General features: G+C 38.3%; 1 protein-coding gene across 50 annotated transcripts in view; it reads left to right on the top strand.

Moving 5' to 3' along the window:
• Positions 1 to 24,163, top strand: part of Baz2b (bromodomain adjacent to zinc finger domain 2B) — a 325,808-nt gene that overhangs the window by 260,959 nt on the left and 40,686 nt on the right. For 31 of the 50 annotated variants that reach the window (XM_076568555.1, XM_076568531.1, XM_076568557.1 and 28 more), the window contains 7 exons: positions 6,910 to 7,120; positions 13,794 to 13,886; positions 13,993 to 14,054; positions 19,603 to 19,668; positions 21,305 to 21,370; positions 22,938 to 22,982; positions 23,220 to 23,252. In XM_076568555.1, coding sequence (XP_076424670.1) covers positions 6,910 to 7,120; positions 13,794 to 13,886; positions 13,993 to 14,054; positions 19,603 to 19,668; positions 21,305 to 21,370; positions 22,938 to 22,982; positions 23,220 to 23,252 — 576 coding nt within the window. The remainder of the gene's footprint in view (positions 1 to 6,909; positions 7,121 to 13,793; positions 13,887 to 13,992; positions 14,055 to 19,602; positions 19,669 to 21,304; positions 21,371 to 22,937; positions 22,983 to 23,219; positions 23,253 to 24,163) is intronic. The other 19 variants (XM_076568559.1, XM_076568547.1, XM_076568545.1 and 16 more) reach the window with 3 other exon arrangements.

Here is a 24,163-nt window from a genome sequence, read left to right as displayed (position 1 = left end):
TGCAAGAAAATTGAACATAAGGATATCAGGTGCTCTATATGTGATATGTGTATTTGGTGTTTAATAGGAAATAAATGTTTTTATACGAATTTATTGTCATTTTAACTACTCAAATTAATAGCTTTCCTTGGAAATACATTCTCTCTCTCTCTCTCTCTCTCTCTCTCTCTCTCTCTCTCTCTCTTTTTTCCTTCTTTCTAGTTTTTCCAGACAGGGTCTCTCTGTGTAGTTCTGGCTATCAGAACTTGATCTGTAGGCCAGGCTGGCCTTGAACTCACAGAGATCTGCCTACCCCTGCCTTCTGATTGCTGGCATTAAAGGCGTGTGCCACCACCGCCCGGCTTGGAATATGTTTTCTAGTCGTCTTTATTCTTCCTTTTATGATATGCCAGAGGAACACCAATTGTTCATTCTAATTTTACCTAAAGGAGTAAATAATTCAAAATATTCCAAAACTCTTATCAGATAGGTAAAATTTAGGAGGTAATTTCTGCCAGAAAGTAATGTTTGAAGTGATAAAACGTTTTATTCAGTATTTAGCAGCTTAAGGTAGTAATTCTATATGTATTAGACGATGGCAAACACTGGTTGAAGATAGTGATTGTGTATATTACAACAAGATGAAAGGTGGGAACCATTTTACATGTGAAGAACTACAGTGTAGTGGTTCTCTTTCAAATAGCTAAAGCAGACACCCTTAATTCAAGAGATTGGCCCTAAAAGGAAGGAGGCCAAGCAAACCTGTATTCATGAAGAGTTTTATTTGTTTGAGTTCATGGAGTGAGAGCTCTGTAAGATCAGTGAAGGGTAGCATTGCTGCTAGCTAGATTTCAAATGCTCTTACAGTTTCCATAAAAACCCTCATCTTAGAAGATTAACTCTTCGAAACAAGCGGCAGTACTGAGAAGGCCATGCGCTGCCAGCCCCCTGTCTCCGGCCGATGTCTGTTACTATGGCCTCTTTGCAACTCTGTGAAAAGGATTCAAATAGATGTCTCTGCAGAATTCTGTTCCATTGCATCATAAAAAACTTGTTGATCCTTATGTTTGTCACAATTTTTATTTTATTTCACTCTTTTTGGTTACCAAAGTCATAGAAAATATGTTTGTGCTGGATTGATTTTGGTAAGTTGAGAGAGTTCTTTCTCTTACCCACATTTGCCTCTGGGAACATAGGACGGCGTCACAGTGAGTAGCTATTGACAGGGGTTGTTTTGAAGTATCTGACGATGCTCTGTGTATTGCTGTTTTGCCATGGGTGTTGGTTCCCCTGGAACTGGAATTACAGACAGTTGTGAGCTGCCATGTGGGTGCTAGGAATTGAACCCAGGTCCTCTGGAAGAGCAGCCAGTTCTCTTAAACACTGAACCATCTCTGCAGTCCTGACAATGCTCTCTGATAAGCACTGTGTGAACTGTAGTAGGTGATATATTTAATTAAGCATAACTTTTAAAAATAATTCCATATTTTTCACCATATAAGTTCAGAGGCGTTTAGGACATTGGATGCCTACTCTTCCTCGGTCTAAGAAAGAAATGAAAGAAAAGACAGCAAGGGGATCCCGAAAGAGGGTGGGCAAGAGAAGCAAAGATGCCCAAAGAAGTGAATTACACACCACTCAGAAATTTTCTGAAGGATTCTGTTTAATGATGTTACGTCATAAGAAAAGTAAAATGTGTTTCTTTCAAAAAATAGCCTTTTTAAAGTCACTTTATAAATATTTATGACAAATAATGTCCCCAAATTTTCCCCAAAGACATTTTTTTCCCCACAGAGGAAATTGTGAACATACCTGTTACTTTAGAAATGAAGGTGGGAAGTCTAAATATGAAGAAAAACTAACATAAATGGAGAATCCAGATAGTACATTAATATAGAAGCCACAAAGAAGTGTATTAGCTGGTGAATTTCATGTTAGTCTGTTGCTGTCCAGCCCAAATGAAAGGGCTTTTCTGGTGAAGAGTTAAAAGGGCAATCATAATAATTTGGGCAACACATGGCGTCCGCACAGTTGTGGTGCTGGTGATTATTTTCAATTAAGTAGAGAACCAAAGATTGGGAGTCAACAACCGGAGTTCTAGGCCAGCTTTGCTGTTAACTGCCACCGCTGTGCGGTCTAGCTCTGGCCCATATGGACTCTGGGAACATGAGCAGTCGGCACGGACAGGGGAAAGGTCTGCAGATTCATGTCTCTCGTGTACCAGGTAGGGTTTTAGTGGCTAAAAGAGCCCTGTACCAGACGGCCTGCCACGTAAGCCCAAGTGTGGAGCTACTGAAGGCCATTTTGAGTCACTTTGAAGTCCCTTCTCTTCACATCCTTTGTTTTCTGGACTATGCACAGAGGTCACTTCCTCTAAAGTTGTCATCTTAGGGATCACCTATTTGATCAGTTGGACAGCATAATCAACACTGTGGAGATAATTGTATCAAACCACACCTTTTCCCACCATGTTTCATGGGTGATACCCCTGTTCTCTGAGAGAAAGCTATTCTTGGTCTTTCATGTCTCTTAAATTCTACTTAAAATAGTGTTTGGCACTAATGAGCTGTGTAACTGAAGAGATTAAGACTGCCCAATGCCCTTCCTGTGAAGTACATCAAGCTCTCTGTGCTGCTCTTGAAGTAGAAGGCAGTGGAAAGTAGACACTAGGCCTGGGGAAGCCCAATAGAACCCCACTTTTCTTCGTGTTAATTTTAACATTTTTATTAAATCGCAAGTTGTCAAAATCTTTGAAAAAGAATTTGATACACATGCTTTGCTCCATGCCCTACGATTTTTCTGAGCCTTCTAATCTTTGTAAGTCAGCATCCTATGTCACTTTGAAGCACTATATCTTATTTAATTCCCTTACCTGGAAGAGAATTGCGCATCACCAGGTCTTTCATATCCCTCCTCTTCTGAGTTAGAAATATGGCTCAGCAGTGAAGAGGACTTGCTGCGCTTGCAGAAGATCGGGGCTCAGTTCCTAGCCTCCACGTGACAGCTCACAACCACAGATGGCTCAAATTCCAGAGGATCCACACAACCACAGATAACCCATGTCCCAAGGGATCCAGCACCTTCTTCTGGCCTCTGTGCGCACCGGGCATGCATACAGTACACTTACATAGGGGCAGACAAAACACTCATAAACATGAAACAAAATAAGTTAAAAAAAATTTTTTTTTTAAAGATTCTTGTTTTTTGTTTTTTGGTATAACATTCTGAAACATTTCACGGGAATTAATAGAAAGTAAGACTCAAAGCATACTTTCAGAGGGAGGTTGGTTTTAGTTTTGTTTTTTAAAACAACTTTATTTTTAGGCTGTTAATTTTACTAAAAAATATTTAGTGAAACTCTGTTTGAAGAATCTATTAAGTAAATGACTAAGAGATATAAAATTGTCACAACAAATGCATTAATCTACTTCAGCCATAGGCCACGGTTATTTTACTTCCAAGAGACAGGGATGTTAGGTGATAAAGAGCCCATCCATGCAAGTGTAGCCTCAAGTTAAAAAAAAGAAGAAAAGAAAAAAAGTATCCCTCATTCATTTCAAATGTGCCAGCCTCTCAAGAGTTAACTTGAGAAATCAGCCTTAGGAAGAATAGAATCATAGCTCCACACCAGTCTTGGTGACCCAACACTGAGGAAAGTGATCCTGAGAAATTTGACAAAAGGGCCACTTCGCTTCCTCGGCCCCCTGGACTCATTGATTTTTAGGACACAATATCAAATCAGGGTTGAGATGTGAGAGCACACCCATGACTATCTAAGTATGGTGATTCCTGTTCAGTTTTCTCCCTGGCTGGCTTCAGGCTTCCCCTTTCATATCAGGTAGTCTTCAGCTTTTGTTTTTCTCCCTGTAAGACTTGAAGCATTTGACTTTCTTTCTAGTTTGAATCCCCATCCCCAGAGTCTCACGTGTGTATATGGTCCATTGGGACAATTTCCTACCTGACTTCTAAAGCTTTCAGTTCATTACTGTTGGTGATGTGGCCCTGAGTCACCTACGCTAGAGACGCCTGGGCCTGAGGCACATTGTCACAAATGCTGTCACTCTGCAGCTGGGGTGGTGGCTCCACAGAAGGAGCACTGGCTGCGCTTCAGATTCCTGCCTTTGCTTCCTGGCACCCAAGTGGTGGCTGCAACCACTTGTCATTGAGTCCCAGATATCCTTGAGCTATTGTACGAAATAACACATCAAGAGTCTAACTTAAAAACAGCACAGTTTCACTTATCTCGTATTTCCTTTCTTATGCTGCAAGTTTGTTTGTTCTTCCTAAATAAAATGTAAAAATATAAATGAATAACCCTTCACAAAGGCTTATAAAATAATAAACAATCTTTGGTCATCTCCATAATCTCTCTTTTTAGATGTGTCTTTTAAATCTTAGTCAAGAAATACTATTTCTAGGAAACATTTTTTGTCTTAAACCTTAAAATTTAAGAAAAAATAAATGGCTGGGCATGGTGGCACACACATTTAATCCTAGCACTCCAGAGGCAGAGGCAGGCAGATTTCTGAGGTAGAGGCCAGCCTGGTCTACAGAGTTTCAAGACAACCAGGGCTAACCCAGAGAAATCCTGTCTCAAAAAAAAAAACCCAAAAAACAAAAAAAAAAAAAAAAAAAAAAAAAACAAACAACAAAGGGGAAACAAAAAAAAAAAGAAAGAAAAAGAAAAAAACAAGCATTCTCCACTATTGCGAGGGAACCCAAGCCAGCTGCTCACATAAACTAACTGTTTAACATAATTTCTGACTCACAAGAGCTAGTCAAGTATTATGAGTTCAATTTACTTCTCCTCAAGAGATGGCTACTTAGATCTGGACTGTATGTCCTTACCCATAATAATTTGACTATTCCACGGGATTTCCTAACATTCCTTTTCTTGTTTTCTGAAATCCAAGAGTTAGATGACATCATGTCTAACTGAACATATGCTATCCCTTTGTATTTGTTTTTTGTTTTGTTTTGTTTTGTTTTTTGTTTGTTTGTTTATTGAGATGGGGTTTCTCTGTAGCTTTGGAGACGGTCCTGAAACTCACTCTGTAGACCAGGCTGGCCTTGAACTCACAGAGATCCACCTGCCTCTGCCTCCCAAGTGCTGGGCCACTACTGTCCTGCTAAGTATTTGCTTTCTAAATGCCACAGGCACAAATGTAAGTTATAAAGGCACTGTTGTGTGATAAGGCTCAAGCACTAACATACTGTGCTTGCTGACAGCAGGAAATTTTCCTGAGTAAATGTCAAAGCACTATATAAAAACCGTATTTAGTAAGAAAAGATACTCATGTAAGACCCTTGAAATAGGTTTTCCTATTAATAAGATACTTAGAAACAGAATGCAGATGTGTTTACAGCTCCTTATGCTCAGGTCACGCAGTCACAAATGTCACTTTATCTGTGTCATTCATGCTGCTCTGATGCCTAAAATCCTAACAAAGGAGTGAACAGCTAATAATAAGCCTCCCTTGGTGGCGAGCGCAGCTTGCTCTGACCTCTCTGTGCCGACGGCCTTCTGAAGTCGTGCGTGGCCTGAAATGGACTCGGTGCGACAGTTGACTCTGTTGACTTTTTCTTATCTTAAGAGAAAACAATTTTTTCAAAATAGATTTAAAGTTATTTTAGCATGCAAGTCGCTGAAGAGTTAGTATTAGATTTTTGCTTTTAGCAAGCAGATGTGGAATACGTGCACTAGTTTTTTAGTCACAGTTTGGCTTGATATAGTCCTAAAACTTATATATACTTCTATATCAAAAGACAGAAGAATATCTTTGTAACCTCTGATACAATGTCAAGAGCATATTGTGTCAAAGTGTGACAGTTGTTTTCAAATTAAATCACTGTTTTCTTCCTTGCTTTCTTGGTACCTCTAAAACATTAAACAGTGCCATCCATGTAAGTTAGAAATGCTATGAAGATCCAAGTATATGACCTCAGAGTGCCTGAATAAAATAGGACTTCTCCTGTGGATTTGTAGTTATTTTCTGTTCCTTTAGCAAATATATTTGTAATTAACAGGTTCCATCACTGTTTTCAAATGGTTGCTTTTTTTTCTTGGTGCTTTCAAATGTCATTGTTTGTTAGAATTTTTAATGTTAAATCTCCTCAATCATTTGTTTAGATCAATTGCCAAGTAAGGCTGATGAATTGAGACTGATAGATATTTTAAAGTCTACTTAATTTTCCTGTTCTGTTGGTTAAGCTTGTCATAATTTACTTGTTGATTTCCTCACACTGGGTTTTGCATGTATTTTAAAGAGATTCTTCTTGTCCAGTCCCGCATTTAAAGTTATAATGATTAAGTATTGAATTTTCATCCAGTACAGGTTTGCCTGGGGGTAGAAATAAGATGACTTTAAGGTGACATGCGCCTCCATCAAGAGGCTGGTGTTGGCAAGGTTGTCTCTTTTTTGATGAAATGAAACCCATTCAAGGACAACTGTTACTTCCTTACTGATTACAACAGACTAATATTTTAACTCTCTCTCTCATGTAGTAGTATAATATTCATCTGAGAAAACGGTTTGTCTGATATCTGGATAGCCTAATGTTTTTGATGAACTCTTAACACTAAATAATAACCCATAGAGAAGGTATCACACAACTGATACTTTCAAATGTCTACCAACTTGGTCGTAATTGTATTCAGAAATGATGATTGTTATATTTCTCTATAAGCTTATAGATATAGATACAAATCTGTCTACATACTTAATTCAGGAATAAATAATTTGACTAAGAATTATTAAAGATATACCATAGAAAATTACTAATCTAAACTTATTTTATAGTACATTAAATTTTATACCAGCTTTATAAACTTCAAAAAAACTATGATTTTTAACTAGAATTTACTATTATGTTGATCCCTTATTTTTATTTTGTTTGTAATATTTATTTCTGTAATTTATTAATTAACAGGGAATGCAGTGGTGTCTTTTGAAAGAAGAGGATGTCATTCCTCGTATCAGGGCAATGGAAGGCCGAAGAGGAAGACCACCCAATCCAGATAGACCAAGAGCAAGAGAGGAGTCCAGGATGAAGCGCCGGAAGGGCCGCCCTCCCAACGTCGGCAGCGCTGAGTTCCTGGATAACACAGATGCAAAATTGCTAAGGAAGCTGCAGGCTCAAGGTAAGACGCATCTGCTCTCTGCCACTAGCGATCTTACAAAAGCCCAGGAGTCAACCTTCTTGTCCTTTTGACTTGGAAGTGATTGGCACCGCTCTCAAATGAGCAGTTCTCAAATGCATAACCAGATCTCAAGAGCTGTGCTTACAGACCCATCCCCTGTGTGCTACAGCTGCACTCTTGAGATTTGCCCGGGAAGGGGTCAGCCAGCCCTTGGCACATGCCCTCAGGTTGTGCCAACAGGATTCTCCTTTCCACAGCTCCCAATCCCTTGAAGTGCACATGGGAATAACTCCAAAATATGTGGGTCTGTGGGTCAATTTTCAGAGTACCCCAGTTATGGTAACTAACCCCCGTGTTAGTTTGTAGTCTCCTGAAGTCTGGGTATGAATTCCAGAATGCTGAAGTGGTCAGTGTGTTTTAGAAGATGTGACAAGGACACCAGAGAGTGGGTGTATAAGTTCAAAGTACTCACAATGATCAGAAATGTACTTATTATTCAAAATCGTACATAAATTATCTTGGAGCTGCTCCTTATAACAAGGGACAACTAAGATAAAATAGATGTTCTGCTGTCGAGTCTTGAGTTATTTCGTATAAAAGGGAAACCTCTTTAAATTCTCTTAAGCATATCATCTTGTATAAATATCTTGAACTTGTAAGCATATATGTACAGATGACTGATGGCTTAAATTTTTAATAATTAAAATTATATTAAAAAGGCTATCAGAATTTTATGTCATTTCAAGAATGTTTTATCTCTATGAAACCTAGAAAAAACACACAAAATGTATTTTGTTCATTATAAATCAGTCATAATACATAACAAAGGCCCATAGAACAAAACACTTTAAAAGAAAGCTCCTGTTGTCGCTCATCAGTGGAGTCCTAACAAGTTTTTGTTCATTTCTAAAACGGGCTTCCGGTGTATGTCCTGTCAGCTTGATCTTGGTCATGTTCCGGTGGCTCAGCAGTTAGTGATGCACGTGTTGTTTACCATCCCCGTTAGAATGCTGTGTCTTTGATACAATGTAATAATAAACACATGGTGAGCATTTATAAGTATATGTTTCATAAACACCCATCATTTCCAAGTGAATCAGCAGTCAAATACTATTTCTAAAACAGATGTTCCAATTCATACTTCATCTAATAGCGTTTACAGTAACTACTGGCTAGCATCTAACTTAATATAGCTTTAGTCTTTCTCTGCCTTGAAACAGTTGATTTTTTTAATGTTATTTCCTCCATCTTAATACTTCCATCTTCCAAATAGTTTAGTGATGATTAAAAACAAAACAATAAATATATTAAGAGACATGCGTGAGTTTTAAAATTAGTTTAAAGTTGCTGTTTTGTTTTTTGTTGGTGTTTCAAGACAGGGTTTCTCTGTGTAACCCTGGCTGTTCTAGAACTAACTCTGCAGACCAAGCTGGCCTCGAACTCTGAGATCTGCCTGCTTCTGCCTCCCAATTGCTGAGATTAAAAGTGCATGCCCAGCTTTAGTTTACAGTTTTTAAAATTGCATTTTCAATTGTCTTTTTTCCTGTGTGTTTGCATACACATGTGTGCACATGTATGTATGGGCGTGCATCCCACAGCGCATGTCTGGAGGTCAGAAGAGACCTTGCATGAGTCAGTCCTCTCCTTCCACCATGTGGGCCCTGGGGATAAACACAGATTGTCAGTCTTGGTAGGAAGTCCTTTCACCCACTGAACTCTATTGCCGGCCCTGAGTTCTAGAAATTATTATCAATAAAGCCATGACTCTTGTGAGGCTTGTGTGATGGTAGCTGCGATATATTTAGAAATGAGTGCTTGAAGTGAACTGGTAGCCAAAATGTCTTTTTATATGTTTTCATTTCCAATACATATACTCTTTTTTTTTTTTTTTTTTTTTTTTTGGTTTTTCGAGACAGGGTTTCTCTGCGTAGCTTTGCACCTTTCCTGGAGCTCACTTGGTAGCCCAGGCTGGCCTCGAACTCACAGAGATCCGCCTGCCTCTGCCTCCCGAGTGCTGGGATTAAAGTCGTGCGCCACCACCGCCCGGCACATATACTCTTATATACTATCGAAAACAGAGCATTTAAATTTGAAAAATTAACTCTATTGTAACAAAGAAGTTAATTGTCCTTTTACCCATAATTTTTTTATCCTAGATTTCAAATTGATTTTATTCCATGACATGTTTGTCTCTGGTTGTAATGGGCTTCACTTAGGCCTTATTGTTAGTGTGTGTATGTGTATATATTCTCTCTCTCCATTAGAACAAGCACTTAGTGTTTTCATTATTTTTGCATTTATTTATTAACTTAGTAAGGAAAGTAGGGGCACTTGTGTCCCCCACACCGTGGAAGTCACAGGACAAATTGCAGGTATCGGTTCTTTCCTTTCAGCATGTGAGTTCTAGGGATCCAGTTCAGGTCGTCAGCCTTGGCGGTGACAGTCCTCATCCACTGAGCATCTCCCTTGCCACAGCATTGAATATTTACAGTGAATGATTACTACATTCAGGCTAGCAAGACAACTCATGGGTAAAGTTATTCCTGCCCAGGCTTTGGGATCTCAGCTCTGTCCCTGGACTCCCACGTCAGGGTGGAAGGAGTGACATGGTTCTGCCAAGGTGTCCTCTGACCTCGACACGCCTGCCATGGCCCACCCACCCACATACACTTGTACATAGCAATAAATAAGTGAATAATATTTTTTATGATTACAAGTGTATGAATTGTTGTGCGCCCCCTTTATAGAGATTAAGTAACAACGAATTGTTTAACACCTATTTTAAAATTTCAAACAATTTAAAGGGGTTATTTGAGAGGATTCTACAAGGTGTTTTTTTTTTTTTCATATATTTTAATGTGCATTTGTGGTTTTCCATGGGTGTCAGGGTCCCCTGAAACTGGAGTTTCAGACAGGTATGAGCTGCCATGTGGGTGCTGGGAATTGAACTCAGGTCCTCTAGAGGAAGAGTCAGCACTCTTAACCCCTGAGCCATCTCTCCAGCCCTCTACAAGATTTTGTTACATATTATTATTCTACTAGGATTTAAAGTATGCTGAAAATTTTGATTAAGTTTGCAGAATAGTTAAGAATATGATAAATGCACGTTTTGAGCACATTTCCAAACACTGTAAAACTGAGAGAGCTCTAAATTATCAGAGAATAAAGATGAAATCTGACACAGTTTCCATATGACAATGGCTTTCAGTGCGTGTAACTAAAACCTGTGTGTTAATTGACTGACACTAGTACCTCAGGTTGTGTAGAGCAGAAAGTAGCAGTTGCGCTGGATGTCACAGAACTGGAGATGGGGACACCGTGCTTTCCCCAGGGACTGCTAAGAGGGAGTGCAGGTTGTAGCAGGAATCTTAAAAGTTCTTTTTAATAAAATCAAACCCGAGGCCAGTTATTGGGGTCCATGCTGGTAGATCAGAGAGACAGACCAAGCCACAGCTATCTCACCTTGCCAATTCCTCAGCTGGTCTTGTCTCCTCAGACTGGAGGCTTCTGAGTCCTCATCCCAATGGCTCTCAGCTGAATTGCTGCTCAAAAGCCTGAATGCTTAACCAGCTAAAATCTTAACCAGCCAAATGCTTCTAGTTTCTGGTCCTCACGCCTTATATATCTTTCTACTTTCTACCACCACTCCCTGGGATTAAAGGCTGGCTAACTGGGATTAAAGGCGTGTCACCATGCTTGGCTGTTTCCAATGTGGCCTTGAACTCACAGAGATCCAGAGGGATTTCTATCTCTGGAATGCTAGGATTAAAGGTGTGAGTGCCACCATTTTCTAGCCTTTGTATCTAGTGGCTGTCTGTTCTCTGACCCCAGATAAATTTATTAAGGTACACAATATTTTGGGGAACACAATACCACCACAGCAGGTAACTAACTGTCTGACAGCCTCCGATTTTAGTCAGGCTGCAGTGCTTTAGGATATTCTGTCCAAAGAAGTGTCTCACTAATTCTGTGTGGTATGAGTTTATTTGAAACTAAATACTTATCTTTGAAATTAAGGCAGATATATTTTTAAAAATTTTATTAGCATCTATTTAATAGGTAAAAATTATTTATCTCATTTTGACATTTTCGGAATTTATAAAGGCCCATTCTTCTATTAGAGAAAGAATTAAGCTTAGAGTGAAAGATCAACTTATGTAACTTTTTTAGGGAACTGTTTTTTTCTAAATCAAATGTGCTTTTCAACTTAAGAGAATGTTGAACATTTAAATCAGAGTTCAATAAAAACAAAAAACTCACATTTGGTTCTTAAATATTAATATTTAAATATTGAAAATGTGTTACTGTTTTGGTATTATGATTGTCTTCTAGCATATTGTTAGCAGAGGTTGCTTTCTCTGCATGCCAGTTTAGAGGTGTTCATTTCTAAGGTGTTTAATAAATAGGAGATCTTTTGCATAACTCAGAAAGTTTTCATGATACCTCTGATTTCCAAATAGTGAACATTATTGGAAGGTTGAAATGTATTTTAGCATCAGTTTTGTTTTCTCTTCAGTAATATCTATAGTTTGCTACATGAAATGAGACTCATATCCATTTTCCTTTCAAAATTAATTATGATAGAAAATCAATTCATAAACTATACGGCTAACTTACTAGAACCCTGAAAACATTCAAATGCTGCTTCAAGGTTTTTCCTCATAGTGAAATGTCGATGGGCAGTTCAGAAAGATGTGAGCTTGTGCTTTGACCGCTATGTAACTTCTATGAGCCTTACACATTTTATTTATATACTGTGTATAATATTGTTTACCTTATAAAATAGCTATGAAGATTAAATAAAATCATGTAAACTCAATGCATTACCCACATTCAATAAATGGTAGAAATATATAGTCATTGTCAATTAATATAGTTTATAGGTTCCTTATATCTTAATCAGCTACAAAATTTAGAACTGTTACTGCTGTGTTGTAAAGTGGTACTTTCTAAAATTATTTTCCAGGTAATATTATGATACATCCCTTTTAGAGTTAGTAGCATTCAGATTGCTCTTGCCATTGAGAACAATGGCATTGTATGGTTTCTGTATCCATCATACCCATTTCCACACTAACAACCAACCACTAAATCTCAGTGACACAGGGCACTAAAAGCTAATCCCTTTTCCAGATGGAATCAGTGAGAGCAGCTCTGTTGGTCTTGGCTGGGATTGTTCACATGTGTGGGCTCAATTGGTTCCATGTGTTCAATACCCAACAGCCTATTGAAAACATGTCCTTGGTTGGTGGGCCAGGCATAGGGGCATTAGAGAGCATGTGTTCCCTTGAAAGCTCTGCTTTCGTTTCAGCTAACATCCTCTTGCCCAGGGGAGACCATTGGCTGAACTCAGAATCTAGGGGCAGAGTTTATTCCATCTCTCAATGAGAGGGACTCCAAAGTCACGTTGCAAATGGCCTGGGTTAAGAGACGGATGAAGAAAAGGACTGGTGTGTCTTTTTGCCCCAAATCCTTCTGTCTGTCCTTTAAAATGATGAGACCTTTGCTGTCTTAAAACTATTGGATATTCTTCCTTCTTTTAAACATTTTTAATAATATTAGTGTATGTGCATAATGATGTGTGTATGAATGCAAATGCACATGTGCCATGCTGCACATGTGGAGGGCAGGGAACAGCTTTCAAGACTACTTTGTTTTCTCCTTCCAGCATGGGTTCTGGGAAGGAGACTCTGTTCGGGAGGTTTACACAGCAATGGGTTCTGGGAAGGAGACTCTGTTGACAGACTTAAATAGCCACGGGCCTTTACCTGTTAAGTCTGGCCAGTAGTCTCTGCTTTCTATTTTAAGAGTTTAGCTCTTCTACTTTTTAAACAAAAGTATCACTAGATTCAAGGATTTAATCATTAGTACAGATAATTGAAGTACAATTTTGGCTAGAGGTCTCTACCTTTGCAAGTGTGTATGTGTGTGTGTTTCTTTGTGAGAGTGTGTGGTTTACATGTGTATGTTTATGTGATTGTGTGTGTGTTTTACATGTGTAAATGTATATATGTATGCCGGGCGGTGGTGGCGCACGACTTTAATCCCAGCACTCGGGAGGCAGAGCCAGGTGGATCTCTGTGAGTTTGAGGCCAGCCTGGGCTACCAAGTGAGTCACAGGAAAGGCGCAAAGCTACACAGAGAAAACCTGTCTCGAAAAACAAACAAACAAAAAAAAATGTATATATGTGTGTGATTGTGTCTGCGTGTGTGTGTGTGTGTGTGTGTGTGTGTGTGTGTGTGTGTGTGTGTGTTAAGAGTGAGGCTAAACTGATATTCTTAGATCTCAGCATTGCCTGCAGTGTGGAAAGGGTACTTATGGGAGCTCCGTGATGGGGATCACACTTATACAGTTATTCCTTTGTTCATATTTGACTAAATAGTTTGCCAATTCTTTTCTAACTTTTTGGGCTTTAAAATCCATGATCCCTTTGTCTCGGCCACCCAAGTGCTGGAATTACAGCCTGGAACTACCAGTCACCTTTTCTAGCGGGGGCAATGAACATGCCATTTTCTACCAAACTACTTTCCTACCTGGTCTATATCTACCCTTAGGCAATTTTCTTAAGTGTTTCGTCATGTGTGGTGACCCAGCACCAGTTTCAGTTATTCTTTGAGATTGATCACGTGTGTAATGCTGTCACGAAAACCCTTTGAAATTTGTGTTTTTCAGAAATAGCCAGACAAGCAGCACAAATAAAGCTTTTAAGAAAACTTCAAAAGCAAGAACAGGCACGGGTTGCCAAAGAAGCTAAAAAACAGCAAGGTAGATAGATGTCTTGTATGCGTTGAAAGGTGGGAGCTGGGCCTTCACAGGGCTGCCCTTCCTCGTGGTTCTGTGCTGACAGGCGTGCTTTGGGTTCCCTTCACAGCAATCATGGCTGCGGAAGAGAAGCGGAAGCAGAAAGAACAGATGAAGATTATGAAGCAGCAGGTATGTTCATGTGCTGGGACGGACTTCCGATGTGAGTCTGCCTGGTGTACACGGGCATGGTACCCACCTGCATTTCCTGCATAGCTGCTGTCATGTGTGAATGTCTCTCTCTGTTTAGAAAGGTGCCATCTTAAAATTGTTCTCCTTTAAAATTTTTTTAATATTTCAAGAGATATTTATTTTTATTTTATATGAATGAGTGTTTGTCTACATGTATGTATTTTTACCACATCTATGCCTGGTATCCATGGAAACCAGAAGAGGGCATTGGATCCTCTGGAATGGTGTTAAAGTAGTTAAGAACACCATGTGGGTATTGGGAACTAAACTGAAGTCCTCTGCAAAAGCAATCAGTATTTTTTTTAATATTTATTTATTATACATACAGTGTTCTGCCTGCATGTGTCCATGCAGGCCAGAAGATGGCACCAGATCTCAGTATAGATGGTTGTGAGCCACCATGTGGATGCTGGGAATTGAACTTAGGACTTCTGGAAGAGTACTCAGTTGCTCTTAAATGATGAGCCATCTCTCCATCCCCTGTAATCAGTATTTTTAACTGCTGAGTAACTGTTCCCGACCTAGATTTGTTTTTTTTAATGTGTGTTCTGAACTTAGGTCCTCATATTTGTGAGGTAAACCCTACTAAGTGTGTGTGTGTGTGTGTGTGTGTGTGTGTGTGTGTGTGTGTGTGTGTGTGTGAGATCTCCATCCTCCTGAGTCCAATGAGTGTTGTTCATATGTACATGGGTGTGGGGCTGACCTCTGGGCTACAGGCAACATTATCAAGGGGACTCACTCGTGAGGAAAAACGGATTTTCCCTCCTTCCAAAGCCATTGGCTGTCTGTAGCTGTCAAGTAAGGGCTTGTGAGCTCTTCCCCTACCCATGGTGGGATATCAACTGATATGGTCTTGTAGGCAAACGTTGTTGAGTTCACGTTTCCAACAGTCCTGTCATCTCCAAAGACACTATTTTACAGGAGGCCCCTAGCCCTCTGGCTCTTACAGCTCTCCCCTCTTCCGTGATGTCTCTGAAGCTTGAGTGGAGTTGTTGTGTGACAGGTGGCGATGGGCCCTCTACAGTCCGTTTTTTCTGCAGTGTGACCAGTTGTGGTTCCATTACAGCCTCCATTTATGCAAACAGAAACTTGTTCATGAGGGTGCGAGCTGCACTTCTTTGTTTATTTAAGGATGAGTATTTAGAAGACAGTTGCATACTATATCCATTTAGCAAAATGATGAAGAACAGCCAGCCTGGTGCCCTGTGGTGCAGCAGTGGCACTAATATCTCGGGAGTAACTAACAGCTGGCTGATTGGACTTAAGACCCATTCACTAAGGGGCAGTTCAGGTCTAGTACTATAAACCTAGCAGGAACCTGTTGATGGAAAGATCATAGGTCCTAAAGGAAAATCTATAAGAACTTCCCCCATTTTTGAATCAAGTTCTTTTTCTTAAAGTTCTTTAAGAAGTGAGATTTTATATAAGGCATTACGTATGTAATATTTGTAAGTATCTTAATGTTCTCGTAGACATTGAATTCAAGTTGATACCCTGAGACTGTTTTCAAACTTAAGTTAATGTGCCAGTGGGTAGAGGATATTCCTTGAACATCCCAGTTGGACACTGGGGAGTTGAAAACATGAACAGTATAAGCCTGACCTGAGTTTAGTCCTTGGAAACCACATAGTAGAAGGAAAGACCACCTTCACAAATGGTCACCTAACTGCCACAGGTGCAGTATGGCACATGTGCACCCCACACCTACAGTAATGCACACACAATAAATTTAATTAATTAAAAGTAAGTAAATAATACATGTGCCCTATTAGTAAAAAACTAAATGTAGGTGTTCTGGAAAACAGTTTGCCCTTATTGCTTCTGAATATTTTCAAAGAGTATTATTCACCATATCCAGAGTTCTCTCTTGTATCTGTATTGCCTTTCTCCTTTCTACTTTGCAAAATAATTTTGGTAAAATGAAGTCATTTTTAAAAACAGTGAAAATATTAATTGACACAGTGTGTGAGCTGTTCCCTATCTCCACGTGCTCATCCAGCACTTAAACAAAGGAAGTGGGGAGAAAGTGTATTGTTTTAAATGAAGTCAGTTGTGTTACTGTACAAATAGCTGCTAACTGAATTGCTTGGCTTGACATCCGTCTCATTATCTCTGACATTTCTTACAGAGTTAACTAAAGAAATGTGACCACAGTGAGTTCCCATAGAGGTGGAATTGAGAAGTTAGAGTTTCCAATCAGGCAGCCTACAGTTAAATGTGGGCTGTACTGTTTAACGAGTCTGTGACCCTTAAAGGAATAATGTCTTATGTCTCCATTTCCTTTATTGGAAAGGAATTAAGTGTGGTGGCTGATGAGTTAGTGAGAGGATGAATACACAATGCCTTCCACAGTCTTGACAACAAATAATACTGTTTTTGAAAGATGTATGTAAAATATTCCTTTTACCTTAATTTAAAATCGCAATATGTAAACTTAAATTCCTCTATTTGTTTATTGTTACTACCAGACATTGTGAGGTTGACTTAAAATAAGTACACCTAGTAATGCATTTGTTAAAGTATTATAAATCTTTATTGAATTGTATGTGTTCTCATATTTTGTTTTAAACAAAAATACTGCCATTTTGTTAAACCTTTTGTAGTTTCTTTGATTTTATGTTGACCAAAGACTTATCGAATTATCTTAAAACTTTAAATTCAGCTTTGTGATCTTAAAGTCAAGTGCCTGCAACCTAAATTTTTCACATTCTTTACTGCTAATTGAACCAGCATTAGGCTTCAACGCTTTCAACACCATTAATTCGGGTGAATTACCCTTATATATTTGTCCAGACATTTGTGAAACAAAACTACTTAGACTTTTTGTTAAATAATGACCATTTTATTTTGTCTTGTTTTATTTTTGAGCCTAAGGTGACTCTGTGTTGCTTACGCCGACTTCTAACTTGTGATTGTCCTGCATCAGTTAACAGAGTTGTCAGTATTATAGATATGTGCCATCTGGCCCTGAAATGATTAAAGTCAGCATTGATCTAGAAGAAAATAGAATCATGTTTTTCTCACTCTTTGGATTTCTTTTTCATCTTTGATTTTTGTTTGTTTGTTTTCATGACAGGGTCTTTTGTGTAGCCTAGAATTCTGTAGACTAGGCTGGCCTTGAACTCACAGAGATACATCTGCCTCTGTTTCCAAAGGGCTGGGATTAAAGGTGTGTGCAACTCCTGCCCAGCTCTTAGAATATTTTTAACACAAAAATTGACAAAATTATCATCAGAGTACTTTTTGACATGTAATATTTATTGAATTTTTTCCTTGGCAATTTCATACATGTATTCTAACTAAAGTAACCCCATACAACTCTTTCTAATTTCCCTCCCACCCCATTACCCCAGCTCTGGTCCCTAGAAGTCATTTTCCCACATTCGTGTCTTTTGTTTTTATTTGTGTTTTTGTTTTGAATCCCCTGAGTTTAACCAGGATCACCTGTGTGACTGTCGGTTTGAAAAGATCTGTTGGGACCTGGTAGACTCCTTAGTGGTCACACAGCTGACAACAGTGACTGCCTCTTTCCCAGAATCCACCAGCTGGCAGCGGTGCAGTAGTGAGGGTGGCCCGCGAGCCCTCCCCTGGTTCACAGTGGGTTGCTGAGCAATGCTGTCTTGTGTAGGCACCATGCAGGGAGCCACCGCTCCTGTCATTACTTCACTGACTGTGCTGTGTCCACAAGACCACATTTGACAACCCCCCAACTCCACTCCATCCCTGCCAGAGCCGGGGATCGAACCCAGGACTTTGAAGATGCTACATAAGCACTTGACCACTGTGGGAGCTATGTGTCCCCATATACAACAAGAATCCTTAAAGCAGTTCTGTAAGTTTGTGGAAGCACCACAAAGAAGTAGGGTGAGCACAGACACTGTAATCTGAGTCGAATATGACTCTATGGACTAAGTGTTAGCATTACAGCAAAATATTTGCTGTGTAAGAACTCAGTGTCCTACTTAGAAAAAGACTATAATTCCAACCACTAAGACTCTTATGATAAACAAGATACTGTATATGAAGTAACCATCTCAATAAATGAGCACATAATATTATAGAAAATTTATAACTTCTAAATGATGTTAGTCTTCATCCTGGTGATACTGTCTCTAAATATCTGTAATATCTATATCTATATCTATATCTATATCTATATCTATATCTATAAAACATATGTTTCACAGTTAGGGTAAAGCTCTAAACTGCATGTATGTAAGCCCAGATGACTTTAAGAGCCTCTGTCTGCACAGGAGGGAATGTGCAATGCTTTTGCTGATTTAAGGGCACAGCCCTTTAAAAGTCTTCGGATTGCCAAAATCAGAAAAATTTCACCAAGAATATTTCTTCAGGTCTCAATAATTTAAAAAATGGGTTCTGCAATCTGTTACTTAGAAATAAAATGAAAATCCATGTGTAGCGGCTTTGTATTTTTGGTAAGCTGCAGCTAATATTCAGTGCCAAGAAAGGATCACCAGCAGCAAAGTCCTAGAGTGTGATGAGTCTTCTGAATTAAATTGTTGATCCTTCCAATCTCATGATTGTATTATACACCTCTGTAGAGACTCAATAATACAGATGACGGAGAATTGGCAGTAGAGCAGTCAAACACCACATCTGGAGACTGAAGGAGAAACAGCAATGTTTGATAGAGATCAAATGTGTTGATATAGAAATTCTAGAACAAATCTAATTATAGGTAAGAAATGTCAGGGTTTGTTCTTGTTAGGTATATATTCCTATCCAGGCCACTTGAAACTTCCTCAAAGAACATTTTTAAATTGAAACTTCTAACTGTGATTATAGCATAGAAGGATAATTTTGAAAATCAAATATAAATTCTTATTATAACTTAGATGATTGCTCAATTATAAAATAGCATTTTACATGCCAGCTATCTGATGTAAGTAATTTCCCAGATTATAAATTCAAATTAATGCAGTATAAAATCTTATGGGTTTATTCTTATGCTTGAAAGCATTGTTCATATCATGTCAACATGTGAAATAAACTTTAGAATCAGAGGTTATTTTTAATAATGACCTTATAGCTGTGTAATGACTATATAGTTATGGTTTTAAAGCGTTTTTTCAAATTTATGACAATCCATGCATATAAATTTTTTATAGAAATATTGTTCTTTGTTCATGTTCATTCAGCAAGTTGTAGCTGTATATCAGTCGCTTTATGTATTTCAGTTTCTGTTTTATTTGTACTTGCAGTTACGTGTAAATACTTTCTGGATATATAAGTTTAATCAGCTTTGTTATCTCTTCTATATGTTCGTTTAACATTTATTGTTTACAATTCTGAGAAAATTTCTACACTCATATGATTGTGAGTCACCTTATACCAGGTAACTGAATTTCGGATCCAGCATGGATGGCGTTTGATAGTTTGGTATTTGTGTCTTAAAATTATCTGACTCCAATTAAAACTTTTTAACCTAAATATTTATTATCTCAAATTTTCCTAATGTTTCCTACAGGAAAAAATTAAGAGAATACAGCAAATCAGAATGGAAAAAGAACTCCGAGCTCAGCAAATTCTTGAGGTAGAATTCTTAATGTAACACAATTAAGATAAATATTCCAAGTCCAAGGCTGTTTAAGATGCTCAGTTGTTACCTCATTTGTTCAAATGAGTATGTCCACTAGAAAGTCTGTTCAGAACTGTGTAGCCTGAGACATTCTTTGAACCTTTTTAGCAAGTTCATCCATGCTAGCACTAAATATCAGAAAGTAAAATAAAAAACAAAATGAAGAAGAAAAGGGCAGACTTGGACAGCCAGTGTAGTTGTCATGGAGTTCATGGTGTCTACCTTCAGGAAAGCCCTGAGGGTGTATAGACTTTCTTTTCATTTAGAAACCCGTGTTTAGTAAAGGGAACTCGTTAAGTGCAGAAAATGATGTCACTAACAGGGTTTCTAGTGTTCCTCCCTTTCCTGCAAGCGGACTAAAATTAGGGATGTAGAAATGTTAGCATCAAAATTAGTAGCTAGAAATCAGCAGGAGTAAAAACTGAAAAAGTGGGGCTAGCACATACAGGACTCAAGTCACCTGAAGAGTAGTTGGTAACATCCGGTGGTCCAAAGAGTCACTCTGTCACATAGTGAGATAATATGATGCTAGAAACAATTGCCCCATCATCAAGACAAAGGCAAATTATGTTTCATGTCCCATATCAAAAATGGCATATGCCTTGAAATTATTTTCAGCAAATATAGTGAAAAACAAACTTTTTTTTTTTTTTTTTTTTTTTTTTTTTTAGAGAGGGTTTTTCTGTATCTCCCTAGAAGTCCTACAGGCCTCAAACTCACAGAGATCTGCCGGCTTCTACTTCCCAAGTTGCTGGGATTAAGGGCGTGCACCACCACCACCCAGGGAAAATAAACTTGTAATGGCTGCAATTCCTTTACCCTCGGCTGTTCATGAACTGCTGCTTTTTGGAACACTGTATGGCCTGAGGTCTGCAGAGACTTAGGCCTTTTTGTGTTAATAGTTGCTTTCTCCTAGGAGTATACACATATTCATTCCCTCACCCAGTTTCAGTTGATTTTACCACTCCAAATTCAACACACAGTAACTAGCAGATAGAAACTCACAGCCGGTGAGTGGCTTCAGGTGGGCAGCACGGTGCTGATTGTCAGAGTGCAGGCGCTGTCCTGTTAAAAACTAAACGCTGAATCAAGACCCGCTCGCTCTGCAGAGGCAGTGAAAGTCACATTTACCAAATTTCATTTAATTATCTAAAATATTAAGGAGTAAAGGAAAGTCCAAAGTGTAAATATGCTGTAAGTGTTACTGATGTATTTTTGAAGTTCTTTTTATCCATCCATGTTAATTCTTTCTAAAATTTTTTCAGAAAGTAAATTTTCTTTTAAAATACTCCAGATGCAATACATGACAGTCATTTTTCTTAAGTGTCAAGATAAAATCATGTTATTTCAGTCAGATGTTTATAGAAGAAAACCATGTCGAGTTGTGATTTTTAAGGGTGCTTAGGTAGATGTTTTAGTACTGGTCTGCAGATTGGAAACACTGTGATGTGAAGCGGGGATTTTTGTGATTGTCTGCTTATGTATTACATGCTCATTGTGTACCTTGTGAGGCATGGAGCTGTGAGTCTGGGGTTATCTGCGAGTCTCAGCGCTGCTGTTGCATGACTTGAGACCTGTTTTGCATGCACAGGCTAAAAAGAAAAAGAAGGAAGAAGCAGCAAATGCCAAATTATTGGAGGCCGAGAAACGAACAAAGGTTAGTTTAGCCGAGAGTCAAGAGTTTTTATTTTCAAAAATAAAAACTTCATTTGCTTAACACCAATCATGAAAAAATAGTTTTTCTCAAAACTACTATTGAAAAATATGTGTAAATGTGTGCTTTTATTTGTGTGTATATTTTTGTACTTTTTTTTATTTCTTAATGTAGGTTTTATGTGCTGTTTTGATATGTGCAAATCGAAGACATCAAATCAGAAATGCAAACTATTGCATGGCATCTGAATTTTAAGTTTTGCTTGATAAGAATGATTCCCCACACTAGTTTATGTGTCATTTATGTTAATGCTGCAAACCGTGCCCCAAACCTGACTGTCCCTTCATAACTCTCTCTTTGTTAGTGTCCAGTAAGTGTTTTCTTTATTCAAAACAAAATTCATAATCTAGGCATTGTGATGCATACCTGCCATGTTTGCAGTCAGGAGGTGGACTTAGGCTGCTTGGAAGTCAAGTTCAGTGCCATAGCAAGACCCTGTCTATAAACAAACAAGTAACAGAAACAATACTGTTAACTGTCGTTACATAATAAAATCAGCCCATTTTATTACTGTAGCAAATTGTGGAGGCGTTTTGGTTACAGTTCCCTGGCATGAAGCATAAGAGAGAGGTTCTGTTCATTCTGTTCCTTCCCCGCTTAACTCTCACCGTCTACTGAAGTCTGAATGGCAGCAGCCGAATGAACCCGCTGGTGCTCTAGTTGGCAGCACGGCTCACCGCGTAGAGCCGTGACAATGCTTCGTTGTGTGCTGGCTTGTTTTTGTTCGGGGCACCATAGGATGCGCTTGGGATGAATTGCGCAGCTAAGCAAAGCTCGGCTTCTAAGCTCTGCTAACCCTAGCTTGCAGTCTTTTCAACATACACTCCCTTGCTTTGTTCTCTAGAATAAAGAATAGTCTTAATTTACATATATATGTATATATATGTTAATATATTTTATATTATATATATATATATATAGTCTCCCTTACATTTACCCTTGATATTAATTTTACTTAGATTCTACCTTGCTAAACAATAGTCAATAGGTAACAAACTTAGATAATTGTTTTGCTTTGTGGCCCATCCCCTTGGGATGGTACTGTGAACTGCTGGTGGACACACGCACAGATGCACCCAGGCATACACAGAGTATATTTGGGACCTTATGTTTAGAGTGAGGAAGGGCTTTACTAAGCTAGTTTTAAGACTGGAATCATAAATTATTGAGTAATTGTTAAAATACTTGTATGGTTTTTAATATGCTATGTTTGACGATCTATTCAGTCAATTTAGTGAATTTCCAATGAAGTATGTTTTCTAACTGTCCATTGAATTTGAAGTTGGAATGACTACTAGGAAAACATCCTTGCTACTGATTAGGCCATAAGTAGATTAGGCCATTAGGCTGTTAAGTAGAGTCATATCAAGTTAAGAAAGATTAAATAGTGAACATTTTCTGTGGTTAAAGCTATTAGAAGGCTAAAAGTTTATCAGCAACGAAATCTTTATTATTTAATGTTCTCGAAATCTCTCCTAAAACCGTATATCAAAAGTCTCTTATTTTTAAGGAGAAAGAACTGAGAAGACAGCAGGCTGTCCTTCTGAAGCACCAGGTCTGTATGCAGAGCCACACCGTCGGAAGTACCTTACCATTCTATTTAACTTTTGGGGTGGGGGGTGGGAAGCTTCAGAATACTTTCTTTAAAATTTCTTTATAATTCCCGCTTAGGTTTTCCCTTTGTCTTACAGTTTATTGCCTTGCTTTGGTATTGGTGTCTTTGGGGGGTTAAAATTGGTTTTATGACTCTGTGATTTCTGTTTCATAATGTTGTGCCAACTCTTTCTACCAGGAGTTGGAGAGGCATAGACTAGATATGGTATGGGTATGTTTATTTTTGTACATCTAACACCGCATTGTGATTTGGTTGTGATATGGTTGTCATAGCAATGCATAAAGTGTAGCACTGGCTGCTGTCATATTACATACTGCTGCATGGCTTCACAGCGCAGTGCATTGCATACATCTGCTTGTCTGTCTATGGAGAAGTGTGACACGTCTCTAAGAGTCCATTGACTTGCATAAAACTCCTCTCTCAAAACATGCGTTACTGATGTCACAGGGAAAGCTGACTCATTAGACATCCCATATTCTCCCATCCTTGTAGATGCAAAACTGCCATTAAGTACAATGGGAATTTTGAATTTGCTTGATGAGAGAATATGAAATATACTCTGGTTTTATAGTCAAATTTTGGAAATAATCCTTTTGGGGACCAAATATATTAAAACCAAAATGTTGATTAAATATTAATATGCAACTTGTACACTAAAATTAGTTACCAAACTAAGGTAGTGCTTACCTTCTTTCTATATTGGGCATTTTAGATTACTCCTATTTGCCCATGGTACAATTTTTATGCCTTTAAATCGTGTGCCAAGCATCAGACATCAGTAAATAGGAATATCACATTTCATTGGTACATGTGTATGAACCATGACTAGTTTAACTTTTAATTGGTATAAACACTTTTAAAAAAATCTTCCTAATTTATTGGTGGACTATTGGATTTAAAAATGATTTTGTACTTGAAATTAACTTAATCAATTCTAAAACTACAATGTGAAAGTGATTATGAATTAATTTCTGCCTGATCTGAAATTTTAAGAACAATAGAACTTGTAAAATTGGCTATAGCATTTTATGGTTTTCTAATAGCAGATGTAAGGTAACTGACCTGTTCCAGCCAACCATTATGCTCTTTGTTCTGGCAGCTTTTGAAGGAGCATCACAGCT

The sequence above is a fragment of the Peromyscus maniculatus genome, chromosome 4, assembly GCF_049852395.1.
Source record: "Peromyscus maniculatus bairdii isolate BWxNUB_F1_BW_parent chromosome 4, HU_Pman_BW_mat_3.1, whole genome shotgun sequence".
NCBI lineage: Eukaryota > Metazoa > Chordata > Mammalia > Rodentia > Cricetidae > Peromyscus > Peromyscus maniculatus.
The sequence above is the reverse complement of the archived record's forward strand: the minus strand, read 5'-3'. Positions and strand labels throughout refer to the sequence as shown.